Source organism: Pseudopipra pipra, chromosome 18, assembly GCF_036250125.1.
Source record: "Pseudopipra pipra isolate bDixPip1 chromosome 18, bDixPip1.hap1, whole genome shotgun sequence".
Lineage (NCBI taxonomy): Eukaryota > Metazoa > Chordata > Aves > Passeriformes > Pipridae > Pseudopipra > Pseudopipra pipra.
The window spans coordinates 3,700,825-3,715,963 of NC_087566.1; the positions used below are offsets into that span (position 1 = coordinate 3,700,825).

General features: G+C 56.6%; 1 protein-coding gene across 5 annotated transcripts in view; it reads left to right on the top strand.

The window, feature by feature from the left end:
* Positions 1-1,361: 1,361 nt before the first annotated feature.
* The window catches only part of SRRM4 (serine/arginine repetitive matrix 4), a 47,414-nt gene continuing 33,636 nt past the window's right edge, over positions 1,362-15,139 (top strand). For 3 of the 5 annotated variants that reach the window (XM_064674690.1, XM_064674689.1, XM_064674692.1), the window contains exon 1: positions 1,362-1,596. In XM_064674690.1, the coding sequence (XP_064530760.1) occupies positions 1,466-1,596 (131 nt within the window). In that variant the 5' untranslated portion in view covers positions 1,362-1,465. The remainder of the gene's footprint in view (positions 1,597-15,139) is intronic. The other 2 variants (XM_064674691.1, XM_064674693.1) reach the window with 2 other exon arrangements.

Sequence of the window (15,139 nt, forward strand, 5' to 3'; positions counted from 1 at the left end):
GAATGTCGTCCTTCCCTATCAGGCTTTTAGGCAATGTCTGGCAGAGCTGACAGCATTTCTATAAGCCCTGCTGGATCTGTGCCTGCTCCCACTGCCGCCACTTCCCCAGGATCTGTCTCCAGCCGTCCGTGGCCTCTCGGCACAGATCCCGCCGGCGCTGTCCAGCGCGTGCCACCGAGCCTCTGGCTTTGTGAGTCTGTGTGGGGACACAGCTCGGGGCTGTCTGACCCTGGGTATCAGTGGGACAGAGCCCTGGCGCTGGGAGCAGGAAGCAAAACGGGGCAGGGAAGGAGGAGTTAGCAAACAACGCTGCCAGAACGAGCCTTCTGCTAATTTTGTATTTATCGCAAAGAAGCGATTAAGTTTCCCTGTGATTTTCCTTCTTCACCAGCTCCCACTGCCTATTGTTCTGGGCTCCATTATCCCCCCGCCGCTTACATAAACGTATCATGCGGGTTTCTGAGGCACAATAGAGAGAGTCTCATTCATCCAAGGTCACCAGCTTTTACTTGTGCTTCAAAGCATCTGGTAGAAGAAGCATTTTCTCCTAAAGATGTTTTTATTGTACTCGGCACAGGGGCTGAGGAAAATCTCGCAGCACTGCACTTGCACCGCCCCAGCCCTTCTTCCCTTCCCGTGCACCCAGTCCCGGCAGGTCAAATCCTGTCTTGGAAGGTGAGGAATTGTTTTCTGTGCTGGTTGGGACCCTGCTGTGGGATTCCCCAGCCTGCAGCTCCATTCCAGATAAATGGGAAGGGATGGGGAGAGGGAGGAAAAAAAGAGGTTGTCTTCCAAAATCTTTCCCATATGGGTCCCGGTATGGACAGAGAGGTCTCCACGGCCTCCTGCTGCTTTCTCCCCCAGCTCTTGGCTCCAGGCTCTCCCCTGTGCCTGGCTGGGACTGGGCAAACACAAAGGTTATTGGTAACCTCTGTGGGGGGACAGGGACTTGCTCTGCCCTGGAGGGTTTGTGCCCCGCAAAGGGTAAAGTGAAGGGGTGGCCGCCATCCAGCAGCGAGCTGGAAGTGTCTCCTGTGCTGGGGAACGTAATGATGGGATGACACAAGGACAGTCCCGGGGTCTGTGCGGGGGTGGGAGCCCCCCAGAGCCACCTGGTTGGCGAGCAGCGAGGCGGCCCGTGGTGCGGCGGGGAGCGAGCCCCTGGGGAGCGGGGCCGCGGGTCCCCGGAGCCGCCCCCTCCCCTCCCCGGGCCGGGCTCGGCGCGGCCGCTCCGGGCGCAGCTGCGGCGGGGGCGGTGCCGGGGAGGGGACGGCGGCGGGTCCGGCCCCTCTGCCCGCCCCGCCGGCACAAAACGGGAGGCGAGGGCGGCCGGGGCCGCACTTCCCGCAGCGGGCCGGGCTGCGGGCCGAGCCGAGCGGGGCCGGGCCGGCGGCGCGGGGGATGTAGCGCTCAGCACCGCGGACAGCGGCGGGGCCGGCCCGCGGTGCCGGGGGGCCCGGGGGCCATGGCCGGCGTGCAGCAGGGCGAGAAGCAGCTCTTCGAGAAGTTCTGGCGAGGCACCTTTAAAGCCGTGGCCATGCCGCGACCCGAGAGCATCATCGTGGCCAGTATCACCGCCCGCAAGCCGCTGCCCAGGTAAGGGGTGCGGGGGCACGGGAGGGGGGGCTCTGGGGGACCCCGCGACCCGCTCGACCCCCAGCCCCCTCCACAACATCAGGAGGGTTCTGAATGTCTCCCTACCGAGCCAGCTAGTGGCTGGACGACCCGGGGGATCCTCTCCATGCCCGGGGCAAGGGGATGCTGGCTGGCTGAGCCCCCTCCCCAGGCAGGTGCTGTGCTCTGGAGCAGGGCAGGTTTGGGAAACTTTGGTGGTGCTTGGAGTCCAGAAGCTGACTGCTACACACCAAGGGGAGCACAGTGAGGGTATGGAAAGTTCTAGCTGGGCTATGGAGGGAGGACAGTGGTGGGGGGCATCAGCCAGAAAGTGTGGCCAGCTCCATCCCTGCCGAGCAAAGCCCTGGGGTGTATGTCCTGCTGGTCGTCTTGTCTCTGTGTCACTACTCCTTCATCAGGGAAGGTGAAGCCTGGGATGGGGAACAGCCCCTCTTCAGCTGGACCCTGCCTTGTCACAGAGGGGAGGCTGATACCCCCCAGGGATGTGCAGCCCAAGGAGCCTGGTCACTGCCATGGACTGGGGCAGTTCTGGGGCTGGTGTCCCCCTGGTCCCACAGCCAAGCACCCTTGGCTTTGCACATCTGGTGCCTGCCCTGTCCTCCTGCTCCAGGGAGGCCAGTGCCCCTCATGTTTGCCAGAGGCTGAGCAAACCCATGAAACAAGGCAGGAGGACTGCAGGTACCCCCTGAGCCGCTCTGCCGGGCTGTCACACGGGCAAGGGTCCATGTGGCTTCCTCACAAGCATGCACAATCTAATTTAAACCAGCTTTCTTTTGCTGACTGTCTCAATATTGGTTAAAAATACCCTCCTTGCACTGCTTTTATAAGGAAAGGAGGCTTTTGCTTGTTCTCTCTTTGGTCTGTTTTTAACACTGCTGGCTGCTGTTCACCTGGTGTGGGCAACAACCCAAAGTTCCGTGGAGGTGATGGGTCTGTAGAGGAGAGGGGCTTGGTCTGCAGTGGGCTGGGTATCGGGGGCTCAGCCTGTACTAGGGAATAAAGAGCTCATGGGGAGAGAGCTGTTTCGGATGCTTCCCGTGCCAGTGGAGGCTGAGAGCAACAATAGGGATGGGGGTCACTTCTGCCCCTGCAGCCCAGCTGCCGAGCATGAATTTTTTCAGTCTCTCTGATTTCCATTAACCTGGGTAGGAAAATGGGAAAGGCATGGCTTAAGCTTCCGAAGGAGAAGAGCAAATCTTGTTTACACAGGCAGCGTTCGCAGGGCTTCAGCCTTTGTGAGGGAGAGGAACCACTGTGTTGTTCTCCATCCCTTGCATCGGCTACGGTCGGCACCCAAAGGGGTTGTTGGCAGGCTGGGTGCTGGCTCACACACACACACTCCTGCCTGAAGGTGCCTGAATGAGCCGTGCTGCTTAAATATCTTGCAGTTGGAGGTGAAATACAGCAACAAATCAGGGTATTGGGGAAAATATAGCCAGCCTGGTGCCAGGAATGATGCCCGGCTCTAAACGGCAGTTCAGATTGCACGGACATCCCGGTGGGGCTGAGCACCGCAGCTCGGGGTGTTTGCAGCTCCATTAAAAAGTTCCCAAACGCGTGTACCTCTCTGTTCTGCTGGCAGTGCCGGCTCCGGCAGGAAGGGAACTGTCCATGCAGTGGCCAGGAGCTCTCGGCACGCGATAAAACGGACCCGCCAGCTCAGCTTTGCTGTGGTTTACACCTCAGCACTGTCAGACCCTGCACGACGGGGTCCCCAAGCCGGGGTGTGCCCCACACAGCTGGCCACGGTGCTGCCAAGTCCCCGTGTCAGTGGAGCCCGACGCCTTTTGTCTCCTCGCAGTGTGTGCCGCGGGCCGGGGCTGTTCCCTGTGTGGCCGTCTGTGCCGCTGCCCTCGCCACACGTGTCCAGCGGGGTCAGCCCGGCGGGGCTCTCCCCGGGACCTACGGGGCACGTGCTGCGCTCACCCCTGTCCCCAGGCACAGAGGGTCTCTGCTGCTCGGGGGGCTGACACCAAGAGCTGTGGGGACAGGGAGACTGCCGTTCCCAGCTCCTCTCATCAGGGCTGTTGGCTCGGCTCACATCCCACAGGGCTCTGCTAGGAGCCCGAGGCTGCTGTCTGGGCAGGTTCACATCTCCAGGGGCTTTGCAGCAGGTCCCCATCGGGGTACACAGTGATGTCCCCAAGCTGGCACCAGGCTCGTAGTCCAGCAATATCCAGAGCCAGGCTCCTGCTCCCCATTCGTGGTGAGAGCAGCCCCATGGCTTGCAGCAGATCCTTTCGTAGTGGCCTCTGTGCCCAGCTCCACTCAGGGTTTGTTTTTCCTGAAGGTTTCACTGCGCCACTGCTCGGATCGGCCTTTCTTCCCTGACTATACTCCCAGCTAATTTAAGAGCAAATGACTGCGGTGCCAGCAAGCAGAGCGCACCAGAGAGGAGATGGGGAGACCAGTTAGCCAAATGAAAAATTAAGATGACCATCTGGATTCCTGTTTTCTCCCACACTTGACAGCTGGTCCCCTGAAAACACCCTGCCCTGGATGCGGCCCCGCGCTTCCCGCAGTGGTGATGTTGGCATGGTTTCTAGGCCAGGGCTGCCCGTCTCCTCATCAGTTTTACTGTCTGAGCCTGAGCCCTCATGGAGTGCCAAGGGGCTCAGCTGCTGCATGGGGGTCCTGCCAGGAATCCCCCCAGTGGGCATAGCCCAAAGCCATCCCTGCTGGGTGCCCTGGGCTAAGGGCTCAGTCCTGCATCCTTGAGGGGCAGCGGCGGTGTTCCCAGGACAGAAGGGGATTTTTTTTCCCTCTTTCCAGCTGGCTTTGCCCTTGCCCCATCCCTCAGCACCACCTTCCTGCTGGTTCTGGAGATAAAGCTTCTTCCCATTGAAATTCCCATCAAGCTCTCTAGGAGCTTTGAGGGGTTAAAGCTCTGCTAAACCCACAGTTCATCCTGGAACAATAGAGTACATTAATATCATCCCTCCTCATCCTGCTGGGGCTGGGGTGGGGCATGAAATCCAGCCCCCCACACAGCTTTGTGCCCAGAGCAGGGCTCTGCCAAAGTAAATGGATTATTGACCAGTTTGCAGAGTGAAAGGAAAAAATGAGGTGATGGGGAAAGGGGCTTTTCCAATTAACCTTTTCCCACACAGGGTCTGGCGAGGCTTCACTGTGCAGGAGGGGGTGAGGGACTGGGTGGTGTGGGGAGGCTGTGCAAGGCTGGGGCTGACCCCACACTTGCCTTTGCAGGGGATTGCTCCAGCATATGCAAAATCCCAGTGTGGGATTTGAGGGGTTTGTGTGCCCAGTGTGCTGGGGAGAGATGGGGTGAGGGACAGGGACCACCTACGCTGCCCTGAGCCCCTCTTGCTGTGGGGTGCCCTCACTCCCTCTCATTGCTCCATAAGGATGGGGCTTTGGCTCTTGTGGACCTGAAAATGCTTTTTAAATCTCCTGCAATAAGGTGGCTCTGCCCAGGCTTTGGGGATGGGTGTCACCACCATGCTCTAGCCCCATCCCCAGGATCCCCTTTCCTCCCTCTTGGCTGAGCTTTTGACTGCATCTCTTCCCTGGCCATGACCTCTGCCACAGCACAGCAGCTGCGAGCTCCATCCCACTCAGCAGCCTGACTTCTCCCAGTGCTGCTGAATATTCCAGCGGTGCCTGTGCCAGGAACCTGAGGACAGCCAGGTGGGAGATGCCTCAGGGTATCCTTGGGACCCAGAGGTGATGGCAGTCTGGGGGCTTGCGGGATTCTTTTGGGGGTGTTTGCCTTCCCTGCTCCCACTCCACCAGCCATGGTAGTGTGGTACGAGCTGTCCTGTCCCCCAAAACTCATCCAAAATCCACTTAGAGGGCAGTGCTGGAGCTGGAGGCTATGAGTGCTGGTGTTTGTTCCTGGGGCAGCCAGTGAGGCCGGGTGAGCTCTGGCAGTGCTGGGGGAAAGGAGGCTCCTGCCTCCCTCCCTGCCAGATGGTCTAAGTGGGTCACACCAGGGCAGTGCAGGGGATTTGTGCTTTAACCCTTAATCCCCCGGGATGCACCGGGCACAGAGGGGGAGGGAGGGATGTGTTGCTGAAGTGGGATTAAGCCCAGTTTCACCGCCTGGTTTGCCATTGAAGGTGATCTCAGAGACAGGTCTGGGTGCTGCTGCTGCTGCAAACCTGCTGGGACAAGGGTGATGTGTCCTCCCTGGCTGCACTGGGACGGGGTGGGAGCAGTCATGGCACTGCAGTGCCAGGGGACACAGTACCCCATCGAGAGCAGAAGGCATCTGCCATCCCCGTGTGGCCTTTGCCGTGACTTTTGGCCATCCCAACCTCTGGCTTCCCAGCCACCTTCCGGTGGCCCCGATCCCCAGCTCGTCCCCAGCGGGTTGGCAGCCCTTGGGTATCGATGCGGGGTGTGCTGCTGGGGAGGAAGCCCCGCTGGCAGCCCTGCTGTGCGGATGGTCCCCCACTCCCGCTAATCCTCCCCCTTGTCGGTCGGGCATCTGTTCCGCGGGAAGAGGCGGCGGCGGTGCCGGCCGCGCCAGCCGCCTGGCTGCCATCTGCTCCCTCCGCTCCCAACGAGCCCGAGTGCTAATGAGCCCGTGGCCCCGGCCCAAGAGGGGGGAGAGGGGCTTGAAAAGAAAAGCGGAGGGGGAGAAGAAAAGCCCCTTCCTTGGAGGGGCTGTCAAAAGGGAGGCTTTTGTCTGCCCCTGCCCTCCGGCTCCAGCTGGACGGCGATGGGAGCGGGGAGAGCTAATTAGGCAGCTCGGGAGCTGCTGGGAGGCTACGGGCAGCTGAGTGAGGGGAAGAGCAGGGGATGCCCGCAGGATTCCCTCCCTGCTGCTCGCAGAGCCTTCATCCTCCTCCTCCTTCCCCCAGCCCTGTCCATCTGCCTCTCCACTGGACTGGTGCTTGGCACCGTGTCCCTACTGGCCTCCCTGGTGGGGTGAGGAACACCTCTGTCCCCACCTCTGTATGAGGGACAAGAGGATGGAGGTTCCTGCCAGGGCTGGGTGGGATGCAGTGAGTGCCAGGCAGCACAGCCAGGCTCAGCACTAATGGATACCTTAGCCAGGTGTGCTGTGCTCCAGTGTGGGAAGGTGTACAAGCACCTAAGGATTCAGGGAAAAGGCCACTGGAAGCCCCTGTAGGAACCCCAAGCTCATGGATGGGGCTTTCTTAGTGCTACTGGGGTACCCCCAGAAGTGCTGCCTCTCCCCACCATACCCCTGCTGTGACCACGTGGGGCTTTGTCGCCTTCAGCTAAAAGCTCCCCAAAGTGGACGTGAGGCTGAGAGTTGTCCCCAGACCAGCACTGCAGGGACTGGCAACCAAAGGGGCAGTGGGAAATGTAGTGGTTTTGGTGACAGGTCATTTCTGACATGTAAAAGTCCATTTGAGAGCTCTGGTGAGCTCTGCTCCGGGGCTCCAGTTCCTGTGGTTCCATGGGCACAACCTGGCCCAGCTGCTGAGAGTGAAGGTCCACAGCACCTGGTGGGGAAACACAGGGTGAGGCTCTCCCTAAATCTGGGACTTGCTGCTGCCCCATCTCTGGGGAGAGGGGAGTCTGGGGCCTGCAGTGCCCGTGCTGTGCCAGGGGAAGCACCGTATCTGATCTCTTCAGATGAGGGATGAAATCAGGTGGAAGGAAGCAAAAGGGGGGGAAACTCCACTGGCTGGCTGGAGGATCATTTTGTAGAAATATTTGATTTCATCCTTGAGCAAAGCCACCGCAGACACTGCCCTGGCTGCCAGGCAGCCCCTCGTCTGCAGATGCCAGGGGTGTGGGTTTGTGAGTGCAGCACTGGGGAGGTCTGGCACTTTGGGGGGCTGTGCTGGCCGTGGGGTCTCCCCCCTGGCCCAGCACCATTCCAGCACTTGAGTGAGGCTGTTTCATGGATGTACCAAAGTGTGGAGAAACAGGGCGGAATGTGGCAGTTTAGGGTCTTGCAGGGCTGGGGTCTTTCCCTGCCTGGCTCAGGGAGAGCTGGCAGATGCCCCATAGCAACACTGCATCCAGCCAGCCCCCATCCCTCCTTGTCTCCCATCCCTGGAGAGGCTGGAGAGCAGGACACTTGAACCCTGCACACGTGTTCACACCCCTCCCATGACATCCAGCTAATGAATATTTAGGGCTGTGGGGCCCTAAATAATAAATAGCAGTGATGACCTTGATGACAGGGATTGCTAAGAAGCCTCTGCCCAGCGCTAGGTCTTGTGGCTGCTCTTGTCTCCTTGCTGTCACCGTCCTGCCCCCACCACCCAGGGCAGCCTGTCCCACTGTGGCTTGTCCCCCAGAAAGGGTCTCTGCAGACCCCACTCTGTGTGTGTGGGGAGGGTTCCCCACTCTCCCTTTGGGTCCCTGGGCTTGGGAGATTTCTCCTTCCAGCAGGTCATGGCTGAAGCTGAGCACGTCTCCGCTCAGCCCCATTCCAACCCCTTCCCACATCTCCATGTCTGGCAGCTGCACCTTTCTATACGCTCATTTTTCTATAAGATGAACTTATCAAATGCAAACCCTGCGTCACTGAAATGAAATCATTTCGTGCATGACCACCCTTTCCTTTTCTCTCTCTCTTTTTTTTTTCCTTCTTTTCTCCCTGCGGGCACTGAAACCTCTTCATCCCTGCAAAGCCTGACCCAGGCCAGCAAATCCCACCTGTTTTGGCTGCAGGGGGTGCCAGGGATTTGCCACAGCCCCATGTCTGGTGTGAGCCCCTGGGAGCTCGTTGCTGTTAGGAGAGTGTGGGTCTGCTGAGACCCACAGTTCTTCCCTGCCCCATGGAGACCCACAGACTGCTCCCATCCCCTTGGTCCTCCTAGGGCCCCAATCCCTGGCGGTGCCATCAGCTGGAAAACAGGGCTGTGTTCGATGCCTGGATCAGAGCCCTTTGGCATTCCCAGCAAAGGGCAGGGAGAAAAGCCAAATCCCAGGAGCCAGTTTGCCTTTGCAGCCTCGCTTAGTGATTTTATAGGTGTGGGCAAAGGCACAGAGGTCGTGGTGCCTGAAATCTGGCAGGAGCAGTGGATCCCAATGGCACAGCATCCCTACCAGGCCTTTGGTGTGGTGCCAGGGGGATGGACCAACGCTGCTGGCAGTGCCCATGTCTTGCTGCCACCATCACCTGGCAAAGGCCACAGAACCCTCTGCGGGACACCGGGTGCTGCAAAACTGGTTTCTCTGTCAGCCACTCGAGCCGAAAGCGCTGACAAACACTGGGAGTTTAAAAATAGCAGGTTTTTTCGCACGCGGCGGGAACACTTTCCCTGCCAGCGCAGCGGGGACTGCAGGAAGGGCTTATAAAAAATAATACAGGCAAGGAAAAAAAACTCTATTAAAAACTGTACTGGTGTTTCAGGCAGGCTGAAATGAGTCCCCGGTCTGGAGGCAGCTCCACCAGTGACCCGTTTGACACCTCATGTTTAATTTATGTCTCGGGGACATAGGGAAGAAGAAGCAGCTGCTGCCCTGCCCCAGACATCTCATTCACCCCTGAGTGGGTGCCTGGGTGGGCAGAGGGGACACTGTGGGAAGGGCCTGCTGCCTGTGGGGCTGCTCTGCTCTCTCCTCCCTGGGGCAGGGGAGGTTGTGATGTGCTGGTATGGGCTGCAAGAGCCTTTGTGCTGCTGGGCCCCAGGCCTGGGGTGAGGTGCCCACCTTGCATGCAGGTGGCTGAAAATGCTCTGAGACCCACAGGCAGTGACAAAAAAATGGGTTTTCTCTGCTGATAACATCAAATTCCAGCAGCGCATCATCCTGCTGGAACTTGATGGGACTTTGACAATGGGCTGGTTGTAGTGAATTTATCTCTGAGCCTCTGTGTGTTGGAGGGTGACTAGAACAGAGTGGGGTAGGAGGCTGGGATTTTAGCTACATTACTGTCAGGATGAAGAATTAGCCACTGCCCAGCAAGAGAAATATTTTTGCATTAAGAGAGATTTCACAGTTAAAGAGCTCCTGCTGCATTAAGCTGTGGGTCAGCTGGAGCTGCTGTACAACCCCCCCTGCCCACCAAAGCTGTGCAAGTGTAACACCAATCTATAATAGCATGTAAATATATCATAGCTTATTCTCCACGGCTCCATCGGCTGCAGCCAGTGAAGCATTCCTGCTCTACCAGAGTGGGCCTGGACACGGCTGTGGCATAGTGGGGGTGGGAGGCAGTTCTGGGTTTGGGCAGATCTACCCCTGAGGCTGGTGTTTTAACGCGGCAAACCTATTGCCTACCAAATGTTTGCCCTCTTCAAGTCCCCCTGCTCTGATCAGAGCCCAGCCAGGTTTGTTATGATGGGGAGAAACAAGACAAGCACTGCTTCTTCCAAGGGATGAGGTTTTAAATCGCCAGAAAACTCCAAGATCAGGAACTTATACAAAATAAAGCCTCAAAGCAACAAAGGAGACCTGTGCCCACCTGTCGCCTGCCCTTCCTTGTGTGTTAGACAGGGTCTGTGGTTATCTGTCACCACCCACCCCATCCCTGCCTTTGTCTGCCATTGCTGGAGAAGTTGTTGGCACAGTTTTGGACTAAGTCCTTGTGTTTTCCTGAACATTTCCCACATGTGGTTCAGGAGCCAGTGAAGGTGAAGGATGTCCTTTGTATCTTTTGGAGGGATTTTGGATCTTTGCAAGAGTCCAGGCTGGCAGATGCAGCTGTTTTGTGCTTCAGGCACGTGCCTGTCATGGGATGTGCTGGGGCTGTGTGGCTGTGCCTGGTGGCCAGGTCCCTGTCCCTGTCCCTGCCCTTGCTGTGAGTGTGGAGCATCCCAGCACCTGCAGGGACAGACCTAAAGGCACAACACTGGCAGCAGTGCCAGTGGCAGGTTTGGCTCCCACTGTTTTCTGCCTTGTGGCAGTAGTTACTACCCCATTGCCTTCAGAGCTCCCCATAAATGTTTTTTCCACCCACAGCCCCAGTTTCCTCATCCCCATCTCTCCAAGAGGACTGGGATGCTCAAGGGCTTTTGGCACAGGAGCTGTGCTGTGGGGATGGGTGGGTTAATTTTGTGGTGGAGGCTTGTGGGCCAAGAGCTGCCTGCCGGCTCTCTGGGCTTCGAATGCCACCCAAGGCACATCCATCCCTGATTAATGGAAACTGAAAAGCAGGATCCTGAGGACCCGTGGCTCCCCTGCCCCCCTCCCTGCCTCCGGCTGCCACTGCCAACCCCGGCCCTGCACTGCTGCCAGGTTTGTCCTACATGGAGCAGGGGGTCTCACCCTGCCTTTCCATGGGGGAAAAGCAGGCAGTGGAGCCCACAGTCACAGCCTGAGCTGGCGCTGGGACACAGCCACTGTTCTGCTCCCCCCGCTCGCCCTCCCCACCACGTTGGTATTGATTTGACCTGAGCTCCCTTTAATGTGCTGTGATTTCTTTCAATTAGGCTTTGAGCGAGGTCTCTGCGACGTTCAATAGAGCTGGACCCGGCACAGAGCCTGGACCAGCACGGTCCAGAGGGAGATGCTTGCGGATGCTCCCCCATCCCTGACAAGAGCATCCAGCCATGTCATATTTCCCCCATGTCCCATGAGGATGATTCCACTGCTTAAAGGTTGTTCCTCACCCCCTCTGCATCTCCTGGCTCTTTCCATTCACTGGACTGGTGGCTTTGCCACCCCAGCCCATAGGACAGATTTCAGCATTGTTATCTGGTTCACCTTCCTAATTTAGATGAGCACTGGACCTGCATGGTTCCCCCTGCTCTGGACAGGAGCAGGCCCATCTGCCAGGTGGAGCTGAACCAAGCCTGAGCACCCCTCATCTTCCCATCCCCTGCAAAGCTTTCTCCTTTCTCCTTGGTGGCTGTCATCTCCTGGGGGATGTGCTTAGCCAAGTCAGGGCTTGGTGTCACATTGTTTCCGGCAAACTAATGGGCAAAGTGCTTGTTTCCAGAGATTGTGTGGAGCAGAAATCCCTGCCCTTCATCTCCAGCTGCAATTACCGAAGCCAAGTCGATGCAGTTGATGGTAATAGGATGGTAACACTGTCTGAATTTGTATTTAATGCTGATTCCAAGGGTCTATAATCTTCATCAGCACCACATGACTTTTTATAGAACAGAAAAATGTGAGAGCGGTTAATGAGCTGTAATTCTGGAGAGCTTCTGCCTTGATTGGGACTAATTATTTTCTTTATAAAAATAATTAACCATCCACACAACCTATAGAGTGAAAGGCATGTGGCATTAATTAAACCATGCGGTATTTTCAATGCACCTTTATCTCCTGTTTCCCAGCACATCCCAAATAGACGGTCACACGCTGCAGAAAGCCGGGCTGGGCACAAGCTGGCATCATGCAAGGGCTTGTGCTGGGCATAAAGGACAGATCCTGAGTGAGGGGGCTGCATCCAGATCCCACTTCTGCAGCTGCCTGGCCCTGCATGTACCATAAAACTCCTCATTTGGGTAGGAAAGGCTGTTCTGGGTAGAAAAAGGTGACAGTGCTCATGTGTGGGCTCTCTGTGCTGGGTGCAGAGGGGACACTGGGGGTGTCTCTGCTCTTTTGGCTGAAGAGCAGCCAGTGGGACCCTTGGGGGAGCACAGGGGTCTGTGGTGTGAGCTGTCACTCGATGTGGGGTATTGGGATATCCCAAAATTAAGGTGGTTGCTTTACACAGCACTCTGAGATCCCGGGATGAGTCCCAGGCGAACGCGCCCCAGCGCGGGGTCTGTGCGTGCTTAGACACACACTTACATAATACATAATTGTTAACAAAACTAATTCCTCTATTTTCCTGGAGGTATTCCGAGAACTAATGAATATATTTGCATAATCTTGATTTTGTTTATGAATAATTCTGGATTATCCAAATGCGAATAACACCGGGGCTTTGCCACTCTGGATTGCCTTTCAGCTGAGGATAGCAAAGCATTTTACAAATATTAGTTCAGCCTCACAAATCCCAGCAAGCAATAAAATTATTATTACACCCAATTAAAGATGGATAGGATGAAAACTGAAATGATCCTCTGCAGCCCTTCCTGGCAGGGTCTGCCACAGGGACCCACCTGCCTCTTCCAAACATTCCCCCTAGGAAATGTTTGGAAGCAAGCCAAAAAATATCCCTTCCTTTCTTTTTTGGGATGATTTAAAACAATATTCACAGTTGCAGAGTGGTGTGGATGGTTGTGGACAAGACTTGGGAGCAGAGAAGGAGGTTTGTTTCAGGCTCTGACCCCCATAGAGCCCTGGGTGCTGCAGCACTGATCACTCCACTCCACAGTGCCAGACTGCCACGAGGCAGGGATGGCACAACCATACCAGCCCCTCCCTCCCTGAAGCAGAGCAGGAGCAGAAAGGTTTCTGTTTTCCCTCCCAGAAACTATCCTTAATTGAAAACCTCCTCACCAGTCCTTCCCGGGTAGGTGGCACAACCACTGAGGTGTTTGCAACAGGACCAGGGGGTGTTACAGGGAAGGAGGATTGGAGTCAAACCAAACCCTCCCATCTAAAGCAGCAATTTGTGAGTTTCCCAGCTCAGCTGACAGCAGTTGTGAGACAGGGAGGCAAAGAGCCCTTCTGGCCACAAAAAGCCCCCAGTGTGGGTGTTAAATCCCACTTGCCACTTTCCTTCCTGGGCTGGGGACATTGCAGGCTCTTCTCTCAGCAGCAGAAATCCGTCGCTTAATTCCTTTCCCCAGGAGCTAATTGCTGCCCACGCTTCCCCCCACGGGAACATCTGCTTCTTGCAGTGTCACTGAACCCTCCTGGCCCTGCATGGCCCCGGCAGTGCAGCCCTGGGCACCGTGGGGGGATGGAAGTTCAGGAGATAAGCCCCAAATGGGAGGATTTCCAGGGACCCCTGCTGTGCCAGACCTCGCTCAGGTGATGCCACTGAACACCCATGCTGGGACACCCATTCACATGCACCTGTGGGTCTGCCCTGGGGGGTCTGAGCATTTTTTAATGTTGGATTTATTTCAAGCTGAGCCCTTGGGATTGCTGTTCATTAGGTGACACCATGACTGTGTCCCAGCACACATGGGGCAGGACACATGGGACCCCCTGAGTGACTCAGTGGGTGGTTTATTAATGGCCTGCAGTGACCTGAGTGTCCCTGTCCCCAGCTTGGATGGATGTATGGATGGAGGGATGGGGTGGGCAGCAGTCAACCGGAGTCATTCCCAGGGCAGCTCCATAGGCAGGCAGCAGCTGCATAAACAGGCTGGTTTTTCTGGAATTATCCCAGTGTGTTTTGCCCTCTTCTTCCAGTGGTAATTCAAAAGAAGCAAGGAGGAAAAAGCTTTATGTGAGCGGCAAAGGCAGCATTTCTGCTCCAAGTGGATCTTCTCCAGCCGTCTTCTCCTTGCTGCTTCCAACGTGCCTTATTACTAATTCATTTTTAAAGTGATCTCTCAGCGCTCCCAGGAGCTCCTGGTAAATGTGTGCTCACAATTCCCTATTTGATTAAAATTTAACGAGCTGTTATTGGCAAATACACTATTTCACTGCTGTTTGCCATGCCAGATAGCAAGGGTTTTGGACAAAGGAGGGAATGGGTGCATCTGATGGTCCCTGGAACAGGGTCTGGCACTGTGCAGCTCTTGGGTGTGAAGGTGCCCTCCAGCCTGACCACATCGCAGGTAGTGCCAAAGTTCTTCTTTTCTAGATGTCCTTCAGTTCATTTTTTTTTAAACCCCTCCTAAAATGTTAAGCATCATCTTCTGGTGCTCCTCAGCTTCTGGCTCCCAGTGTTGTGTTGGGAAGTGCCCAATCACAGCCGCTGGGTTCCCTCCCTCTCAGCCCATGGTCCTGACCTTCATCCAGTTTGGTTTTGCCCTGCAGTGCTTGTGGGAGAGAGTTTAATTAGAAATTTGAGCTCAGATCCAAGCTCTGCAAGGGCTGCTTCAGGTTGCCCCCATGCCTGGCCATCAGCTCTCATCCCCTTCACCCAGGAGCAGTTGCCCCCATGGCTTTCTGAGGCTGCCTGGGGACAATGGCAGGGACAGGGTCTGGGAGTGCAGTTTGTGGCCTGCCAGGAGGAGAGTGGCCATGAGGCTATGGCAGGTTTTAGCATAAGCTCTCAGCCCCAGTCCCTCCTCACACCAGTTCCTCGGTCACTCAGGAGCCTGGAGTCCCCCAAAACATGGATCAGGGCTGTGCAGGATTGCTGTGCCATGGGGCAGCATGGCGATGTCAGAACTTCTGTCTACATTTGCAGGCACCTGTGACAGCCAAGGCTCCTCCTTTCCTATTTCCTGAGTGAGGGTAAAACTGGCTCCTACACAGACATGGGAACCCGCAGGGTATTTGTCTAAGGAGGAGGATTTGAGGACAGGAAAGGCACAGGATTGTCCCCCTGAGAGCAAGCCTGGCCCGGCAGTGTGCAGGTGCTGACGGGCGGGAAGCTCCGCAGGGACCTCCGAGCCGGCAGCGTGGGAGGCACAAGATGCCGTAGAAACTGTTTGAGATGGGGCAGCAGTCCAGGTTTCCTTTAGAAACGACGTGCCCATGTGCCATATTCCTCAGGTTTGTCTCTGCAGTTGCTGGCAGGCAGACAGCAGAGCCATCCTGGATTGCTGGCAGCGAGGAGAAGTGACTCCAAGCCCTGCAAGGTGAC